At 47.1% G+C, this 16,462-nt stretch overlaps 1 protein-coding gene across 1 annotated transcript in view; it reads left to right on the top strand.

Moving 5' to 3' along the window:
• WSB2 (WD repeat and SOCS box containing 2) overlaps positions 1-16,462 on the top strand; it is a 258,576-nt gene that overhangs the window by 209,896 nt on the left and 32,218 nt on the right. The window contains exon 9 of the mRNA XM_086943273.1: positions 574-681. Coding sequence (XP_086799399.1) covers positions 574-681 — 108 coding nt within the window. The remainder of the gene's footprint in view (positions 1-573; positions 682-16,462) is intronic.

Below are 16,462 nucleotides of genomic sequence, written 5' to 3'. Positions count from 1 at the left end.
AAAACAATTCATAGGGGGACAAACAAGACAGGGCTTTGCCCTTTCTCATCCTTGCCTACCACCACATTAAAGGCAATGGTGAACTGTTGTACATGTGAATCTGCAACAGTGGCATGCGTTAAACAGGCACATTTATTTAATGATAACTCTCCAGCTTGTCTTTGAAGCAGATGTACCTGTGGCCCTCCGAACAGCTGGGATTTAGACAATGAGATTATCGAATCCACTGATGTGGACCCAGTAAAAGGAGAAATGCATTGCTTGCTTTAGGGCCTCATACTGGAAGGTGGGGTTATGCACAGTTTTTCAGTTTACAAGAGTAACAAGCTGCAAACCTGTGATTACAGCTAAGTAAGTAATGCTTCATTCACCTATAGTCGATAATGTGTGATTATTCATAAACAACCACCAAAGCCTAGAAATTACTTATTTTCTTTCTGGAAAGTGTATTATTTAAGAGATGTTGAACTCTTTAAATGACAGAGTTTCTGGATATTGTTAATACCTTGTACAATATAACGTTGTTTTTTTTTAACTCCCTGTGATCTAGTCATAATGTGTTTTTTTTTTCAGATTTCTGAGGATTTGGGCTTTAGATTTGGAAGCTCCCATTGCGTTTGCACCCGTTACCAATGGGTTGTGTTGTACATTCTACCCAAAGGGTGGAATTATTGCCACAGGGTGAGTACAAATGTTGTGAACCATTGTATTACAGCAGTTCTCTTTCACTGCATAGATTAACAAATCTGTAAACAAAGCCTGTAGGCTAACTTATTTGCTTTTGTATTGGCTTTTTTCCTCTTAGTTGTTTAGGCTTTTCCATCTCCCCTGTGCTTAGCCCTTTTTAGGGCTTGCCCCTTTCCTATTCCGCAGGAATAGGAAAAAGAGCCCTAATGCAGCTAAACCAACCACTACTTAAGGCCAAGGGCTCTCCAGCGGATTTTGGGAAGTGCACGCTTCGTGCACGAGCTTGCTTGAGCCTTCTACTTATCAGCCTGCCAGTTCTCCTCCCCTAATTATTCACTTCTCTGGCTCTTCAAAGGCTCTGCTCCCCGCCCCCTCACCCTCGCCTGCACTTCACTGCCGCTTGCCTTCTGTCCCTTAATCTCCCCGTGACTCCCCCCTCACCTTTCCCACTCCACTGCTTCAGGCCCCCGCCATTTGCTCAGGACATTGCTTGTTTTTTTTCGTTTTTGCTACTGCTTCCCCAGCATTTGTCATGCCGCATTATTAGTGCTCCATGCCTCGGCATCAACCACTTGGCATTGCTTCTACGGTGATGTTTTTATTTACATTTTAGCTACAGCCCTCCCCCACCACCGTTGTACGATCACTCCTGCCCTTTACGTTAGTGCTGGTATTTTGCTTTGTATGTTTACGGCCCGGAGTTGTGCTGTTCCACAGGTATATTTTTATGCATAGAACTGGAGTCCTCCGCTCAGTATTCCCAAACAGTGGGTTGTCCCAGAACAGATGGCCCCCCTAAAGATAAGAAAGTCTCCAGGCACTACCCTGCAGACAGAGGTCTCCTCGCTTAGCGTCCCCCCCCCCCCCCCAACCCACGTCCACTCAGGGAGCCTCTCCTCGCTTTAGCTCCCCACTTCTCCCCCTGACCCCCCCTCGCCCCCCCCCCTCACCCGTCCCCCCCCCTCACCCGTCCCCCCTGCCTCAGAGCACACTTAACTTGTTCCTTTTGTAATTTAGGTGAAGGACGGCTGTCTGTGCACTCCTGTCCTTTCTGGCCGATTACATATCTCTATGGGATGCGTGCTCATAACATCTCATGTTGTGATCCCAAACATGCCTAGTATTATTGCTAATCACGTTGTAAACACCCTTGTGATATTATGACCTGACACTGTAATGCTAACAGACCTATAAAATCTCAATAGACAAACCGAACAAGAGAGAAGGAAATAAAATCTCTTGCCTTTATTCGTGCACCTCCAGCTCAGGAACTGACCCCTGGGAGGAGCGAGGCCGCCCCTACGGTCCCTGGTGAAGCTGAAAAAAAGACCCAGCACCTAGTGTATGTGCAGGGGGCAGGTCGTGTCTGAAAGCATGTACTCTGTGCCCAGCCCTCCGGCTCTGGTGCAGGGGACTGAAACCACACACATGTGCTTTCTTGCTGTGTGGTTGAACATGCTTAGCCGGTGTCAGCTCTGCACATGCCCGAGGGAAGCCTGTTCACCCCTCTAGGGAAGGACAGTTATGGAGCCGCTTACTCTCACATTAATAGTTCATATTCACAATCTCTGTCTCTGATGTGGCTTCCTGTGTCCTCCAGTCTCACCTCTCACTCTCTGCACCCTTCCACCCAGCACGCCCAGTTTTAATCTTAGAAAACTCCCTTTGCCTTTCACAGCTCACTGCGGTCTGCTGTCTTCGTTTCTGTTCATCAAAACCTTCTTTTCTGTGTTCCAAGCATCGTCCCTTTTAAAATGTGTTTCTGTTTACCTCTAAATCTCCCCGTAAATTAGAAGTCCACCTTTTCCCTTGTTTTCAATAATCGTCTGTTTCCTTGTACCATAATGTGTCCCTACACTATGTTCTCTGCACCAGAAAACTAGTTCTTCCCCAGCTCTCTTTGGTGCACCTCTGTTCTGTGGTCTTATGTTGCTCCTTCATCTGTAGCATAGTGCATCCTGGCGGTGGCCTGAAGTCCACAGGTGTGATCTGCCCCCCTCCTTTCATTCACCACTTGTGTCTCTCTCCGTTCAACTCAATCGATCGCCCTCACTCTATCTATCTAACTATCGCCCTCACTCTATCTATCTATCTATCTATCTATCTATCTATCTATCTATCTATCTATCTATCTATCTAAACATCACTCAGGGGCACCATAACATCACTGAACACCAAAGCATCAATCTGTGCAACCATTCAACAACAACTGGTTCAAATATGTTCTCTCAATGTTTCAAGCTTTATTACAAATGTCACAAAAAGATGTTAATATTTCACTTCTGTTCTTGGATTTTCGTCACAATAAAATACACCAAACAAAATGATCACAAAAGTTAAAGCTATTGCCATTATAAATTACAATAACTTTTATTTAAGTATTAATTATTTAAAAAAAATAAAAGCCATTGTTATTTGTAATATCAATACATCTAAGTCAAGTAAATTCAACACATATGGCATTACAAATGCTATAGGTGTCACATTTGCGAAAGTTAAAACTATTGGCATTGTAAATGACAAAGCTATTAATTTCGCTATTTTCAAAACCAACACATAAATAAAATATTTGTCATTTACAATGCCAATAGCTCAAACTTTCCTAATGCGAGACCTAGTGCATTGCAAATGCTTGTTTGATGTTTGGAGCACCTCATACTTAGGCCTTCCGATTTTTTTTTCCGTACAATTAGTATATAGGTCAAATGCACATCCTCTTTTCCTTACATCCTAGGTATTCTAAAGGATCCAAAACATGACGTGAAGACATCCCATTTCTTGCATGAAAAATCAACCCTTTTTTTGGCGATGTTGGTATCTGTAAAATGTGTCCCGGGGCTTGACAGGCACCCAAGAAAACCTACGCAACCCAGACCTTTCTGAAAACTAGAAAGGCAGAGTCCAGCGAGGTGTGACTTGTGGATCCCACAACTTTTTCTTACCCAGAATAACCACCAGACACCAAATCTTTGCTAAAGTGAAATTTTCCTTGCATTTCTGTGAGGAAAATGTACGGAAATTGCATCCACACAGTCCCTACTACCCAGGGTTTCCACACTTCGCCCGATAAAAACAGTACACCACTTGTATGGCTAGGCCTAACACAAGCAACAGTAAAGGTTAACAAACACATACTGCAAGATACAGCACCCAACTCCTCCGGTTGTTCAGTTTAAATAATATTTGTAGCTGGCTCACAAATTGCCAAATACTGTAGCGAACTCTATGGGAATTTTGGTATGAAATTTTGTAGGTATTCATGGAGATGCTGAAGGTCTTTTATCTTTAGTTATCTCCAATTAAACTGTTGAGAATTTTCTTGCGGGTACACAAAATAGTGATGGCTAGAATGCTTGAGTTAATCACAGCCATTTGACGGCATGGTGTCCAAAATAACAACGGACTGGGATGCAAACTCTTTTTGGACCCAACTGTATGCAAATCAGTCTCAGCCTGAGCCGCTAGTCTAGGCTAGGCTAGGCTAGGTCCTCCCTGAAATAAAACACAAACACCCCAAGAGTGGTTTTGGTGTTGTAAAGCTCATCACTTGGTTCCAGTGGCTCCGTGTGCATGGGACCCATGTCTGGACATACCCCCTCCAGTTAGGGCGTCACACTGAAGTATACTAAACACGTAATGGATGGAATGCTTGAATTGATATCAGCCACTGGTAATTACACCATGCCTCCTCATTTAGAATTCTTGTTTTTTTGGTTCAGGCAGGACCATTTGTGTTGGAGCTGGGTCAATTTGCATATAGCTGGGTCCAAGCTGATGTGCCATGCTGTGCAGAAAAACGATGGATTGCAATGCGGCCTGATTCGTTACCAGTGGCTGAGATTAATTCAAGCATTCCATACATCACTTTTTTAGGTCTTCGAGGCATTTAGTAAGTGGCTTTTAACCTCTTCCATGCTCATGACGAGCTGAGCTAGTCATGAGGCACGGCGCTCCGGTGCTCATGGCGATCTCGCCATGAGCCGCGGAACGCTCACACACGGGGATAATTCCCCTGCTGTGCTGAGCGTTCCACTGCAATGGGTGTGATCATGCACACGAGCGCCCTGCCTTATGACAAGCTCAGCTCATCATGAGCACCGGGGCACTGCGGGCGCCCCCAGCACAGCGGGGGTATTACCCCCGCACGGAAGCGGCTAAGCGTGCCACCAGAGGCTTTTACTGGCCTCCAGCTTGCATTCACGAGGGCGTGCACATGCACAGTGCACAGCTGCCATCGGTGGTTTTTATTGCTATAATCAGGCTCCTCTGCTCGCACTCCCCCTCCGTCTCCCCCTCCCACTTCGTCCGTTTCATTTGTGTCTTCTATCCTGTGAACGCTCCTCTGCTCGCACTCCCCCTCCTTCTTCGTCAATTTCTTGTGTGTCTTCTATTGCTGTGAATGCTCCTCTGCTCGCACTCCCCCTCCTAATGGAGCCACTAAACTCCGAGACAAATAACTCTTTTTTGTGCATGTCGGATTATTAAAGGACTAGGAGCTGTCACCTCAGTAATAATTCGAGGAAAGCTCAAGTATTATTTTTTCAGCACAAGTCTCCATTGCCTTCAACAATAATGATTTGAGCATAGAGTATTCAGTTCCAAAGCACGTTTGTAGTGCTTTCGGTTTGTATTCCAGTGTCGAATTTTTTATTTAAATGAGTAAAACATTGGATTTAGCGATTTTCCCCCAATTAGTGTACTTGCATTGAAATAGAAATGTTTGGAGTGCATGGAAATAGTGGCTAGGTGGCAAGGCTACTCGAAGCTGCTGCTGAACCTGTCTTTACGGGGGCTCAATGAATTAATCTCTCGTGTAAATTATGTGATATTTTCGTCACTGCCTCCCTGGAGAAGAAAGGCCAACCCTGTAGTACACCTATTAATTGCTGGCTACAAGCACTCACCTCCCACACTCCCACAGGCATGCTTAAGATAAAAGCACATTCCACGGCTGGACATTTGTTCAAGGCACTTGTACAATGCACTAACAGGATCAGAATCATGTATTAACGCACAAGAAATGTAATCTACACAGTTCTCAACATATAGCTCAGTCACTCCTGATTTGAGTAATACATACACACAATTGTACTGAGGTAGGAGCGTGCTCAGTCAGAGGATGGTGATAATGGCACTGTGACCATCTTATCCCAACTGGGGGATGCTCAGTCAGAGTAAGGTGACCAGATTTTCAGAATGAACAAGCATTGGCATAGCTAATAGGTCTCGCCTTTGGGACATTATAAGTGTTTAAGCATGCAGCAGTTAATATTGTTGCACCAAGGATATTGTGCTGCATTACTAAATACTTATACAGTCCCAAAAGCGGGACCTATTGGCTATGCCAATGCTTGTTATATACTTGTAGTTTTTCTGCCTGCCAGCACTGTATTTAGTGTGGGGCAGTGGGTGAGACCACTCAGCCATTGATCAAATATTGTGCCATTCATATTTTACTTTCACCCTCAGCAGGATACATCGTGGCAATGGGTTATCAGTATTCAGACATTCTATTCTGTTCTATCCTATCAAGATTTACAGAGCACATGGCTACTAAAAGGCTTCCCAGTGCTAGCATCCACAGCATTACTGGCACCTATGATTCTCAGCAAACCCTCTAAAGATAAGGACTAAGCTAAATAGAGTGATGCTTTTACATGCTTCCTAAATGTGAGTTAATTCTCCATTATACGCAGGCTAATGAGCATAGAGTTCTGCAGCTTGGGGATGAGATAGGCGAATGAGCATTCACCCTATTGTATGTATGGCACCATATGGGTCCATAGCTGAGGAGTGCCTTTCGCATGAAGTCCTCTATGTACTGGGCATAGAGGTTTGAACTTCAACCGCTGATCAACGGAAAGCCAGAGAAGAGAAACTAGGGCATTCATTCTTAGCTGAGATATGTTTTGGAACATTAAGCAGAAGCTGAGCCCCCGCATTTTGGATGACTTGGAACCTTCTGGTCACATGCTTTGGAAGCCCCCAGGTATAGGGAGTTCCCATAATTCAGTTGTAAATGTACTAAAGACTGAACAACAATCCTTCTGGAGAGTAGGGGGAGCAGATCTATAATTTATCAGGGTGTTCTAAGGAGACTCTAGCAGCAAGTTCCTTGCTTGTGCTGCCATTGAAAGTGATTTATTAAGCCACATGCCCAAGCTTTTTATGGCGGTATTAGGAATCGGTGCTGTGCCTAGACAGTCCGCCATCCTAGCGTCGTCTAGAAATTGGGATTGTTGTCGAGCACCATAATCTCCATCTTAACCCCATTGAGCTTGAGGCAGCACCTCGCCATCCAGCTACCTACCTTTTCCAAACAAGGGGCAAGTTGTTGAGACTGTTGTCCCTGCCCGGGTGCAAGGGAAAAACCGTCTGTGTATCCTCTGCGTAGGAAACCATGAGCCCAAATTAAGGACTATGTCTGTCAACAGGTGTATGTAAAAGTAAAAATGCATGGGACTGAGTGCAGATCCCTATGGCATTTCGCACTGTAGGGGGAAAGTGTTCGAATAAGTTTTTTTCACAATCCGGAAACGTCCAGTCCTCTAGGACAGAAGTGAGCTAATTCAGGGCATCCATTTTAGGTCTCGCTGAACCAACGTGCATGCGTTGTTGTGCAAGAGTATAGTAGGCAAAACAGCTCTTGAAACCAGTGAGGATTGTCCCCAATGCATGTGAGTTACTCAAGCGCGACGCTTCCCCAGGGCACGCTTGAGCTCACTTCTTAATCACACCCCATATGGTGTTCCCTTCCACTCGCTCGCACATCAAAGGCTGCTGCTCCCCTGCCAATGCGCTCCCGCCTTTCACACTTCAAAGAAATGCATTTCCCGGCCGCTTTTCATTTCATTTCGCGGCCGCCTTTTGTACCTGGGCTCCCCTGGTTAATAGTCTGTTAGACTCTGCCCTTCTGCCCTCTGTTAGACTCGTTTTTTGTGCCTTTCTGCCCTCTGTTAGACTCGTTTTTCTTTTGTTTTTCTGCCCTTATGCCCTCTGTTAGACTTGTTTTTTGTGCCTTTCAGCCCTCTGTTAGACTTGTTTTTCCTTTGTTTTTGTGCCTTTCTGCCCTCTGTTAGACTCGTTTTCCTTTGTTTTTCTGCCCTTATGCCCTGTGATAGACTTGGTTTTTGTGCCTTTCAGCCCTCTGTTAGACTTGTTTTTCCTTTGTTTTTGTGCCTTTCTGCCCTCTGTTAGACTCGTTTTTTGTGCCTGTCTGCCCTCTGCATCACCACATCACTCAGCACCACCCCAGCATCACTCAGCACCACCCCAGCATCACTCAGCACCACCCCAGCATCACTCAGCACCACCCCAGCATCACTCAGCACCACCCCAGCATCACTCAGCACCACCCCAGCATCACTCAGCACCACCCTAGCATCACTCCGCACCACCCTAGCATCACTCAGCACCACCCTAGCATCACTCAGCACCACCACATTATCACTCCGCACCACCCCAGCACCACTCCGCACCACCCCAGCACAACTCCGCACAACCCCAGCATCACTCCGCACCACCCCAGCATCCCTCCGCACCACCCCAGCACCACCCCGCATCACTCAGCAGCACCACTCAGCACCACTCCAGCATCACTCCGCACCACCCCAGCATCACTCCGCACCACCCCAGCATCACTCCGCATCACTCAGCACCACCCCAGCATCACTCATCACCACCCCAGCATCACTCATCACCACCCCAGCATCACTCGGCACCACCACAGCATCACTCAGCACCACCACAGCAATACTCAGCACCACTCAGCACCACCACTGCACCACTCAGCACCACCACTGCGGTAAAATACCATCACTCCGCATTTTTTACTCCGCATACTTTCACTCCTCATACCATTAGTACGCAGGTACCTTTACTCCGCATTTTTTCATACCGCATGCCTTTATATATTACTAGCAGCCCGTCCCGACGTTGTCCGGGAGCAAAAGGCTGCTTCAGGGCCTCCGCCCGCCCCGCAGAAGATTTGTCTGTGCAAGTCCAGGCCCTGTTCAACTGATTTGGCCCACTTGTGTTATTTTTTTAATTCGTATGTATTGTTTCCCGTATTTTATGTTGTCCGCAAGATGTGAGGAAAGTGTTGTGTCACCTGTTTAATTTTTTCTTTCGAAGGCTCTTTCCATGTGTTCGTTTTTGTATCCCTTCAAAGAAGTTTCCATTTTGTTTTGTCAATTGTGTGGTGAAGTCCTGGCAGTGCTCGAGTGATTATGGGCAGTTGTGTTATTTTTGTTATTGGTATGTCTTATTGTAAGCGTTTTATCTTGTCCGCAAGATGTGAGGAAAGTCTTGTGAATGCGCAGTCGATTGCGTTTCTCCGTTAAGAAATGTCGGCTTCTTTTGTTTGTGTTTACCCCCCTGTGACGTCGTTGGTCAAAGGCCAATGGTTAAAGACTTTTTTTTTTGTTAAGCCGAAGTCGTGTGTGTGTTTTCTTTAGTGCGTTGTGATTGGTGTAGTATGCAATTAATCCTGCCCCCTGTGTGGCGTCATTTGACACTCCTCGTCGATGTAAGCCCCCCCCGGTTTTTAATGTGAAGGCGTCAATGTTGTCTGGGTAACTGCAACAAATGTGTGTATATTTCTTATAGCGCTCTGTTTTTGTATATTGGTGTTACCGCGCTGTATGTGTGAATTTAAATTCATTGAAAGCGCATTTCCGCTGTATGTGTTGGGATTTGCAAATGTTTGTTAGAAATTCATTGAAAGCGCATTTCTGCTCTATGTCTGCATATTGTGCCTTCTAAATTCAGTGAAGGCGCATTTCCGCTCTATGTGTGCATATGTAAGTGTGTTGTGAAGTCGCTTGGCCTATGTTTGTTATTTGCACTTGGCACGGCCCTGTAAACGCCCACATTTGTTGTTTGAGACTCCCACTACCACGCCCCCAAGGGACTACTTTACCACTTTTGGCGTTTTTGCTTTTTTAATGTATATGGTGTACATATCCATAGCCTATGTCCTTCTGCCACATCTCCCCTTTCAAATGGTGTATTGGGTGTAGTGATTGGTGCATTACTTTTGTAGTTTATCTGGCAAAAGTGTAAGCTATTGCCATTATAAATTACAATAAATTTTATTTAAGTATTAATTATTTAAAAAAATTAAAAGCAGTTATTTGTAATATCAATACATCTAAGTCACATAAATACAAAACATGTTGCATTACAAATGCTATAGGTGTCACATTTGCGAAAGTTATAACTATTGGCATTGTAAATGACAAAGCTATTAATTTAGCTATTTTCAAAACCAACACATAAATAAAAAAAATTGTCATTTACAAGACCAATAGCTCAAACTTTCATAATGCGAGACCTATTGCATTGCAAATGCTTGTTTATTCCAGCTTCACTAATTCTTTGCATAAGGATTCCGTGATCTACTGGATCAAATGCTCTACTCAAGTGAATGAGAATGATGGCGCCAGACCCTCCCTTGTCCAGCAGCATTTTAAGCTCCTCAGTTACTGCCCCAAGTGTTTCAGTGCTGTGTTGCGGACGAAACCCAGTCTGAGTGGGGTGCAAGATGGCATTCTTCTCTAGGAATGAGGCTAGACTCTGATTTACATGTCTTTCTAGAATCTTACCCACTGCACTTTTTTATTAATTAATTTTGGTTGTTTTTCTGTATCCACTTGGAGTTGATGTCTTTGGTTATGAACCGTAGAGAAAAATATTGTTTATCTCTGTTCATGACTTTTTGCTTGAATTAATTTGTTTGCATTCATCTCCCTAACTTTGTGTTAGTAAATATACATTTTCTGAATATATTTTCCTTCTCTGCGTGTTCTCTTCTTACCTTCCATGAATTCACTTTTGAATATGTACTAAGATTGTTATCCTGTGGATACATATGAGTGCGTTACATTTGTACAACTCACAAATTAGATCAACTATCTCTTTAAATAAGTTCCTTGTAACAACGCAGACACAGCACGCGACTAGCACGCAAAACTGCAATCGCCGCCCTTCTCCCGAGGCGCCATGCCCCATACATCCATTATTATTCTATACAATTGACATATGCCACCCACCAACATAATCACTTGGAAAGTTAGAGCAATGCACACACCAGCCTGCCTGTACCAAGTCTATGCATACCTTAAGAGACACGCAGCCCAAATACTACTGTTGCAGGAGACACGCATAGAACAGCCAGAGGTCCACAGGTTACAGCATAGATGGAAAGGTCAAATACGTACGATTTTGGAAAAGGGGGTGGTGATGGACAGAGTTTCTGAATGATGCAGAATACTCCTACCCAGTCAAGAGATCAGGGCTTGATCCATCACCGTTTTTTAGCTCACTGCACCATCCCGGATAAGAACCTGGCTACATGCAAATTAGTCTGTTCCTGTCCCAGTGCATGATGGGAACAGGGCAAACCAAACTACCAAGCCAATTCTTATACTGGGAAGGAAACGAGCTTCCGGGGACCGGTTTCCGGCATTTCAGCCGTCGTCGGCCCGGCTTGCTTGAATCCTGATGGTGCAATGAGCAAGGGACTCAAGTCTGAGTATACCCTCCCACACTTAGTGTGGACAAAATCGATTTTGGAAAAGGGGGTGGTGATGGACAGAGTTTCTGAATGATGCAGAATACTCCTACCCAGTCAAGAGATCAGGGCTTGATCCATCACCGTTTTTTAGCTCACTGCACCATCCCAGCTCAGAACCTGGCTACATGCAAATTAGTCTGTTCCTGTCCCAGTGCATGATGGGAACAGGGCAAACCAAACTACCAAGCCAATTCTTATACTGGGAAGGAAACAAGCTTCCGGGGACCGGTTTCTGGCCTTTCAGCCGTCGTCGGCCCGGCTTGCTTGAATCCTGATGGTGCAATGAGCAAGGGACTCACGTCTGAGTATACCCTCCCACACTTAGTGTGGACAAAATCAATAGCTTATTGCACCATCAGGATTCAAGCAAGCCGGGCCGACGACGGCTGAAATGCCAGAAACCGGTCCCCGGAAGCTTGTCTCCTTCCCAGTATAAGAATTGGCTTGGTAGTTTGGTTTGCCCTGTTCCCATCATGCACTGGGACAGGAACAGACTAATTTGCATGTAGCCAGGTTCTGAGCTGGGATGGTGCAGTGAGCTAAAAAACGGTGATGGATCAAGCCCTGATCTCTTGACTGGGTAGGAGTATTCTGCATCCTTCAGAAACTCTGTCCATCACCTTTTCCAAAATTGATTTTATCCACACTAAGGGGGTCATTAGGATCGCGGACGGACTTGAGTCCGTCCGCGACCCCAGAGCATGAGGGAACGTCCGCATGGGCTGCGGCGTTCCCTCTGTGCAGATTAGGATGTGACCGCAAGGGTTGCGGTCACATCCTCTATTTTTAACATTGCTGCGGGTGGAGCTTCAAGCTGCACCCGCAGCAATGTTAAAAATGCATGCACAGCATTTGCGTGCACAAAGCGGCAGGCACCGCGCGGTGCCTGCTGCATTGTGCACGCAAATGCAGGGGGGTACCATAGGTACCCCCCATGTGCACCCCCACCCCCCACTACACCTAGGGGGCCCGCAATGGGCCCCTGCAGTGCAGTTACACATGCTTTTCCTCGGCGGAAAAGCCGCCGCGGAAAAGCATGTTCCCAAGCACATCCTAATCTGGCTGACGGTGTCTAAGAGACACCTTCACCATTTTAGTGCTTTTCCGCCGCGGTTGTAAGCCAGCCGCGGCGGAAAAGCTGCGGACCTAAACCATGACCCACCAGCCATCCTAATGTGGCGGTGGGTCCTGGTGGGTCCGCAGAGGATTTTCCGCATCCTCCGGGCCGGCGGTGGCTTCCGCCGGCCCGGAGGATGCGGAAAATCCTCCATCCTAATGACCCCCTAAGTGTGGGAGGGTATACTCAGACGTGAGTCCCTAGCTCATTGCACCATCAGGATTCAAGCAAGCCGGGCCGACGACGGCTGAAATGCCAGAAACCGGTCCCCGGAAGCTTGTCTCCTTCCCAGTATAAGAATTGGCTTGGTAGTTTGGTTTGCCCTGTTCCCATCATGCACTGGGACAGGAACAGACTAATTTGCATGTAGCCAGGTTCTGAGCTGGGATGGTGCAGTGAGCTAAAAAACGGTGATGGATCAAGCCCTGATCTCTTGACTGGGTAGGAGTATTCTGCATCATTCAGAAACTCTGTCCATCACCTTTTCCAAAATTGATTTTATCCACACTAAGTGTGGGAGGGTATACTCAGACGTGAGTCCCTAGCTCATTGCACCATGAGGATTCAAGCAAGCCGGGCCGACGACGGCTGAAATGCCAGAAACCGGTCCCCGGAAGCTTGTCTCCTTCCCAGTATAAGAATTGGCTTGGTAGTTTGGTTTGCCCTGTTCCCATCATGCACTGGGACAGGAACAGACTAATTTGCATGTAGCCAGGTTCTGAGCTGGGATGGCGCAGTGAGCTAAAAAACGGTGATGGATCAAGCCCTGATCTCTTGACTGGGTAGGAGTATTCTGCATCATTCAGAAACTCTGTCCATCACCTTTTCCAAAAAAGGTCAAATACTTACTACATGCTGCTACTCATATTCCAGAGGTGCTCTTATATGGGTTCGGCCAAGGTTCCAATATGTGCTGAGGCAACAGAAATTGATATATATGGTCGCTTTGTGCTACCGAAAGGCCGCCTTACCAGAAGACAAATAGCACTGGGTTGTATATATGCCCCAAGTACAGAACAGGGAGACTAATGGCACACATCCGAGATATTGTGGCGCTGGTGCGATATTCCCTTGTTGCTAGGAGGCGACATCAACGTGGTATTGGACACCAACCTTGATAGTTCCTTACCACCGTTGCAGCAAATTGCTGCTGCATCCAACGCCAAGACACTGGGGAGAGTGGCTGCGACACGGGGGTCTGGTAGACATGTGGAGAGCCCTGATCCCGCCAGCGCGCCTCTATTCCTTCTACTCACATCCATACGGATTACAAGTCCGCTTCATTCTGGGAGACGTTTTGCAAGGCTACCAATGCTGAGAGGTGCTCTTTTGTTAGTACTGGAACTCTGGGGGCCGTAGCTGCATTGGAACTCTATGGGCCTTACCGCCACAGACTCTAAAGTCCCAGGAGTCCCTGCTGGCCCACACCTGCACCTGGGTCTGAGCTCCGCCCACCGCTCATCTAAGTTATTTAACGATCTACCATACCCGATGCGCGGGAGCACGCGGGAGCGTGCTGGGAGAAGCCCGGGACCAGGGCGGGCTGTCCGGGGCCGGTCGAGGCCGGGCTGGGCCACTCCTCTGACATTCTTCCCCTGGACAGTAAGCCAATATTTTTTGGACTGTAGCATTTGGTTGCAGGAGTTTGATTGCGAGTTAGTATTAATCAATTGTACTGTGTCCGATATGAGTAAGAGGAAGGTGGGGGATAAGTTAGTAAATACCCTCTAACTTTCTAATACGAGCTGAATAGGTTTTAATCCACCAGATAGAGGCCACTGAGCGCAGACTCTTGCTAGATCCGGTTCTATCAAGGGGGGATCCTTACCCAGTGCTCAGAGACCAGTCATCCCGCTGACCCCTGAAGTAATTTTACTAAATGACCCCTCTTTATTAAGGTCTTAGCCAGCCGCCAAATATTCCAGAGCTGACCTCTCCTCAGCCGCAGAATAATGTCGGGAGTCCGGCTAGGATTATGACAAGAGGGGAGAAGGCCTTGGGGGGTACAAATATAAAACCACCTAACAAGAAAAGGAAGGGGGGTAGGGGCAAAAAGCAAAAGTCCCCGACGGGTACCTGTGGACCGAATGGGGCGTTTGTTTTTGGCAACCCAAGTACCACGTTGCCTGGTATTCCAACTATGGCTCCCTCTAATCCCCTGTTGAATCGAAGTGATCTATGTGCCCTACTTAAGGAACAAATAGCAGCTCTCCTTGATCCACTTCTGAAAAGATTAGATTCAGATGATTCTCGACGATCTAAGATTGAAGAAGCCCTGTCTCGCCTGCCACAAGTTCCCCCGGTATTGCCCACTATACAGACAATAGGAAGGGATATTCCAGCCGGAGCGAGGGACTCACCCAGGGCACCTGGTGGTGTGTTAGTGAACGACCAGTCAACGGTGGGTGGGGTGCAATCAGCAGGGAATGCTAGTAGGGTAAACAACATTGGTGCCAGCAAGGACAAGTCCATGCCGCATAGGAAGCCCCCGGGGACTGAGGGGATTCGGGGGCAGGTCAACAATAGTATTAATGATGGATCAGATAATCTCACCTTTCTCCATCTTCCACCTAAAGCTACCCCCTACTCAGTCATTCTAGCGAACGTCCCCACCCTTCCTTTGGGGTCCTATGAGCACTGGTCTATACTTTAAAACAAGGCCCTTCACTTTTTGAATAAGATCGGTATTGGGGATGATTTATTCCATGAATTTAATATGGTTAGATGTATAAAATGGGTTGGCCGCTCTACTAAAATTATGCCAGGCGATTGCGTGGTATTAAGCTTTGTCACCTGCTCTGGTTCGCCACATCCATGAGATGGCTGCCCACTTCCCATTTAGTGCGTCTGACATTAGAATCCTCCCCCTTGGCTTTTTCTACAAGCATCATATGATGCCTAGTTCCAGGGTCTCCTGAGCTCTATAGGGTGGGGGCACCTGGTCTGCTCCACCCATTCAGTACTATAATCGATTTGAGGTTTTTTCCTCACTCGAAGAAATTGACTGACTGGGAGCAGATGATCAGGAGGGTTCAGCGTATGGTGTTAAAATGGGGGGTGAAGTGCCCTTTTTATTGTCAGGCAGCCCTCCCCAAGTAGTCATGGAAGAACAAACTCTTATTCCTTCCCCTGTGGCAATAGTGCCTGAAGACTGCCCACTGGTGGCGGTAGCTGGTAACTGGTGTGGTGATCCAGGACCGCCGAGGGAATATATGGTTATTTCATCATGCAATATAGCGGGCCTTGCACCAAAAATAGTCTCCGATGAGTGGATATCTTATATCGAAGGTGCAGACATTTGGGCATTTCAAGAAACATGGTCATTAGTTGACGTGTTTCATGTTGGCTATTTGAACTTTTCCAAACCGGCTTTGAGGGGGCCTAGGGGGAGGCCAATGGGCTGGTTAACTGCTGGGTTAGGCAAGCAGAGGGTATAACTGTGGGTTAGATCAGCAATTGGCCTTGATTTATTATTGTATATCTCGCTCTCTGGACACTCTCTGGGGCGGACAAACTCACCTCCTGTACTCCTGACTTCTCTGCTGGTCGCCTCGGTCTCCCTCCCGCCACCGCAGTTTTCCATCTTTGCGGCCGCAGTAAGGAGGGGGACTACATCTCCCGGGATCCTTTGCGGCAGAAGCCGCCACCGCTAATTCCGCGCCCGGAGGAGAGCCCCGGTGGAGCGGGCGCTCTCTGGACACTCTCTGGGGCGGACAAACTCACCTCCTGCACTCCTGACTTCTCCGCTGGTCGCCTCGGTCTCCCTCACGAGGCTGCAGTCTTCCATCTTTGCGGCCGCAGTGAGGAGGGGGACTACATCTCCCGGGATCCTTTGCGGCGGAAGCCGCCACCGCCAATTCTGCGCTCGGAGGCACTTAAAACGTAGGAGAGCCCCCACGTTGCGGGACCGCGCGGGCTAAGCCCGGGCCAAGGGCGGGCCGTCTGTGGCCACCCAAGGCCGGGCCAGGCTCCCCCTCTTAGTCCTTGGAACTGAATAAGGTAGTCTTGATACATATTTGGGACATTTGGAACACCATTGGACAATTATTACTGTACTGTATTGGTATTGGGGCACAACTAAA

This window comes from Lissotriton vulgaris, chromosome 11, assembly GCF_964263255.1.
Source record: "Lissotriton vulgaris chromosome 11, aLisVul1.2, whole genome shotgun sequence".
Taxonomy (NCBI): Eukaryota; Metazoa; Chordata; class Amphibia; order Caudata; family Salamandridae; genus Lissotriton; species Lissotriton vulgaris.
Note: the sequence above shows the minus strand (reverse complement) of the source record. Positions and strands in the feature narration are given on the sequence as shown.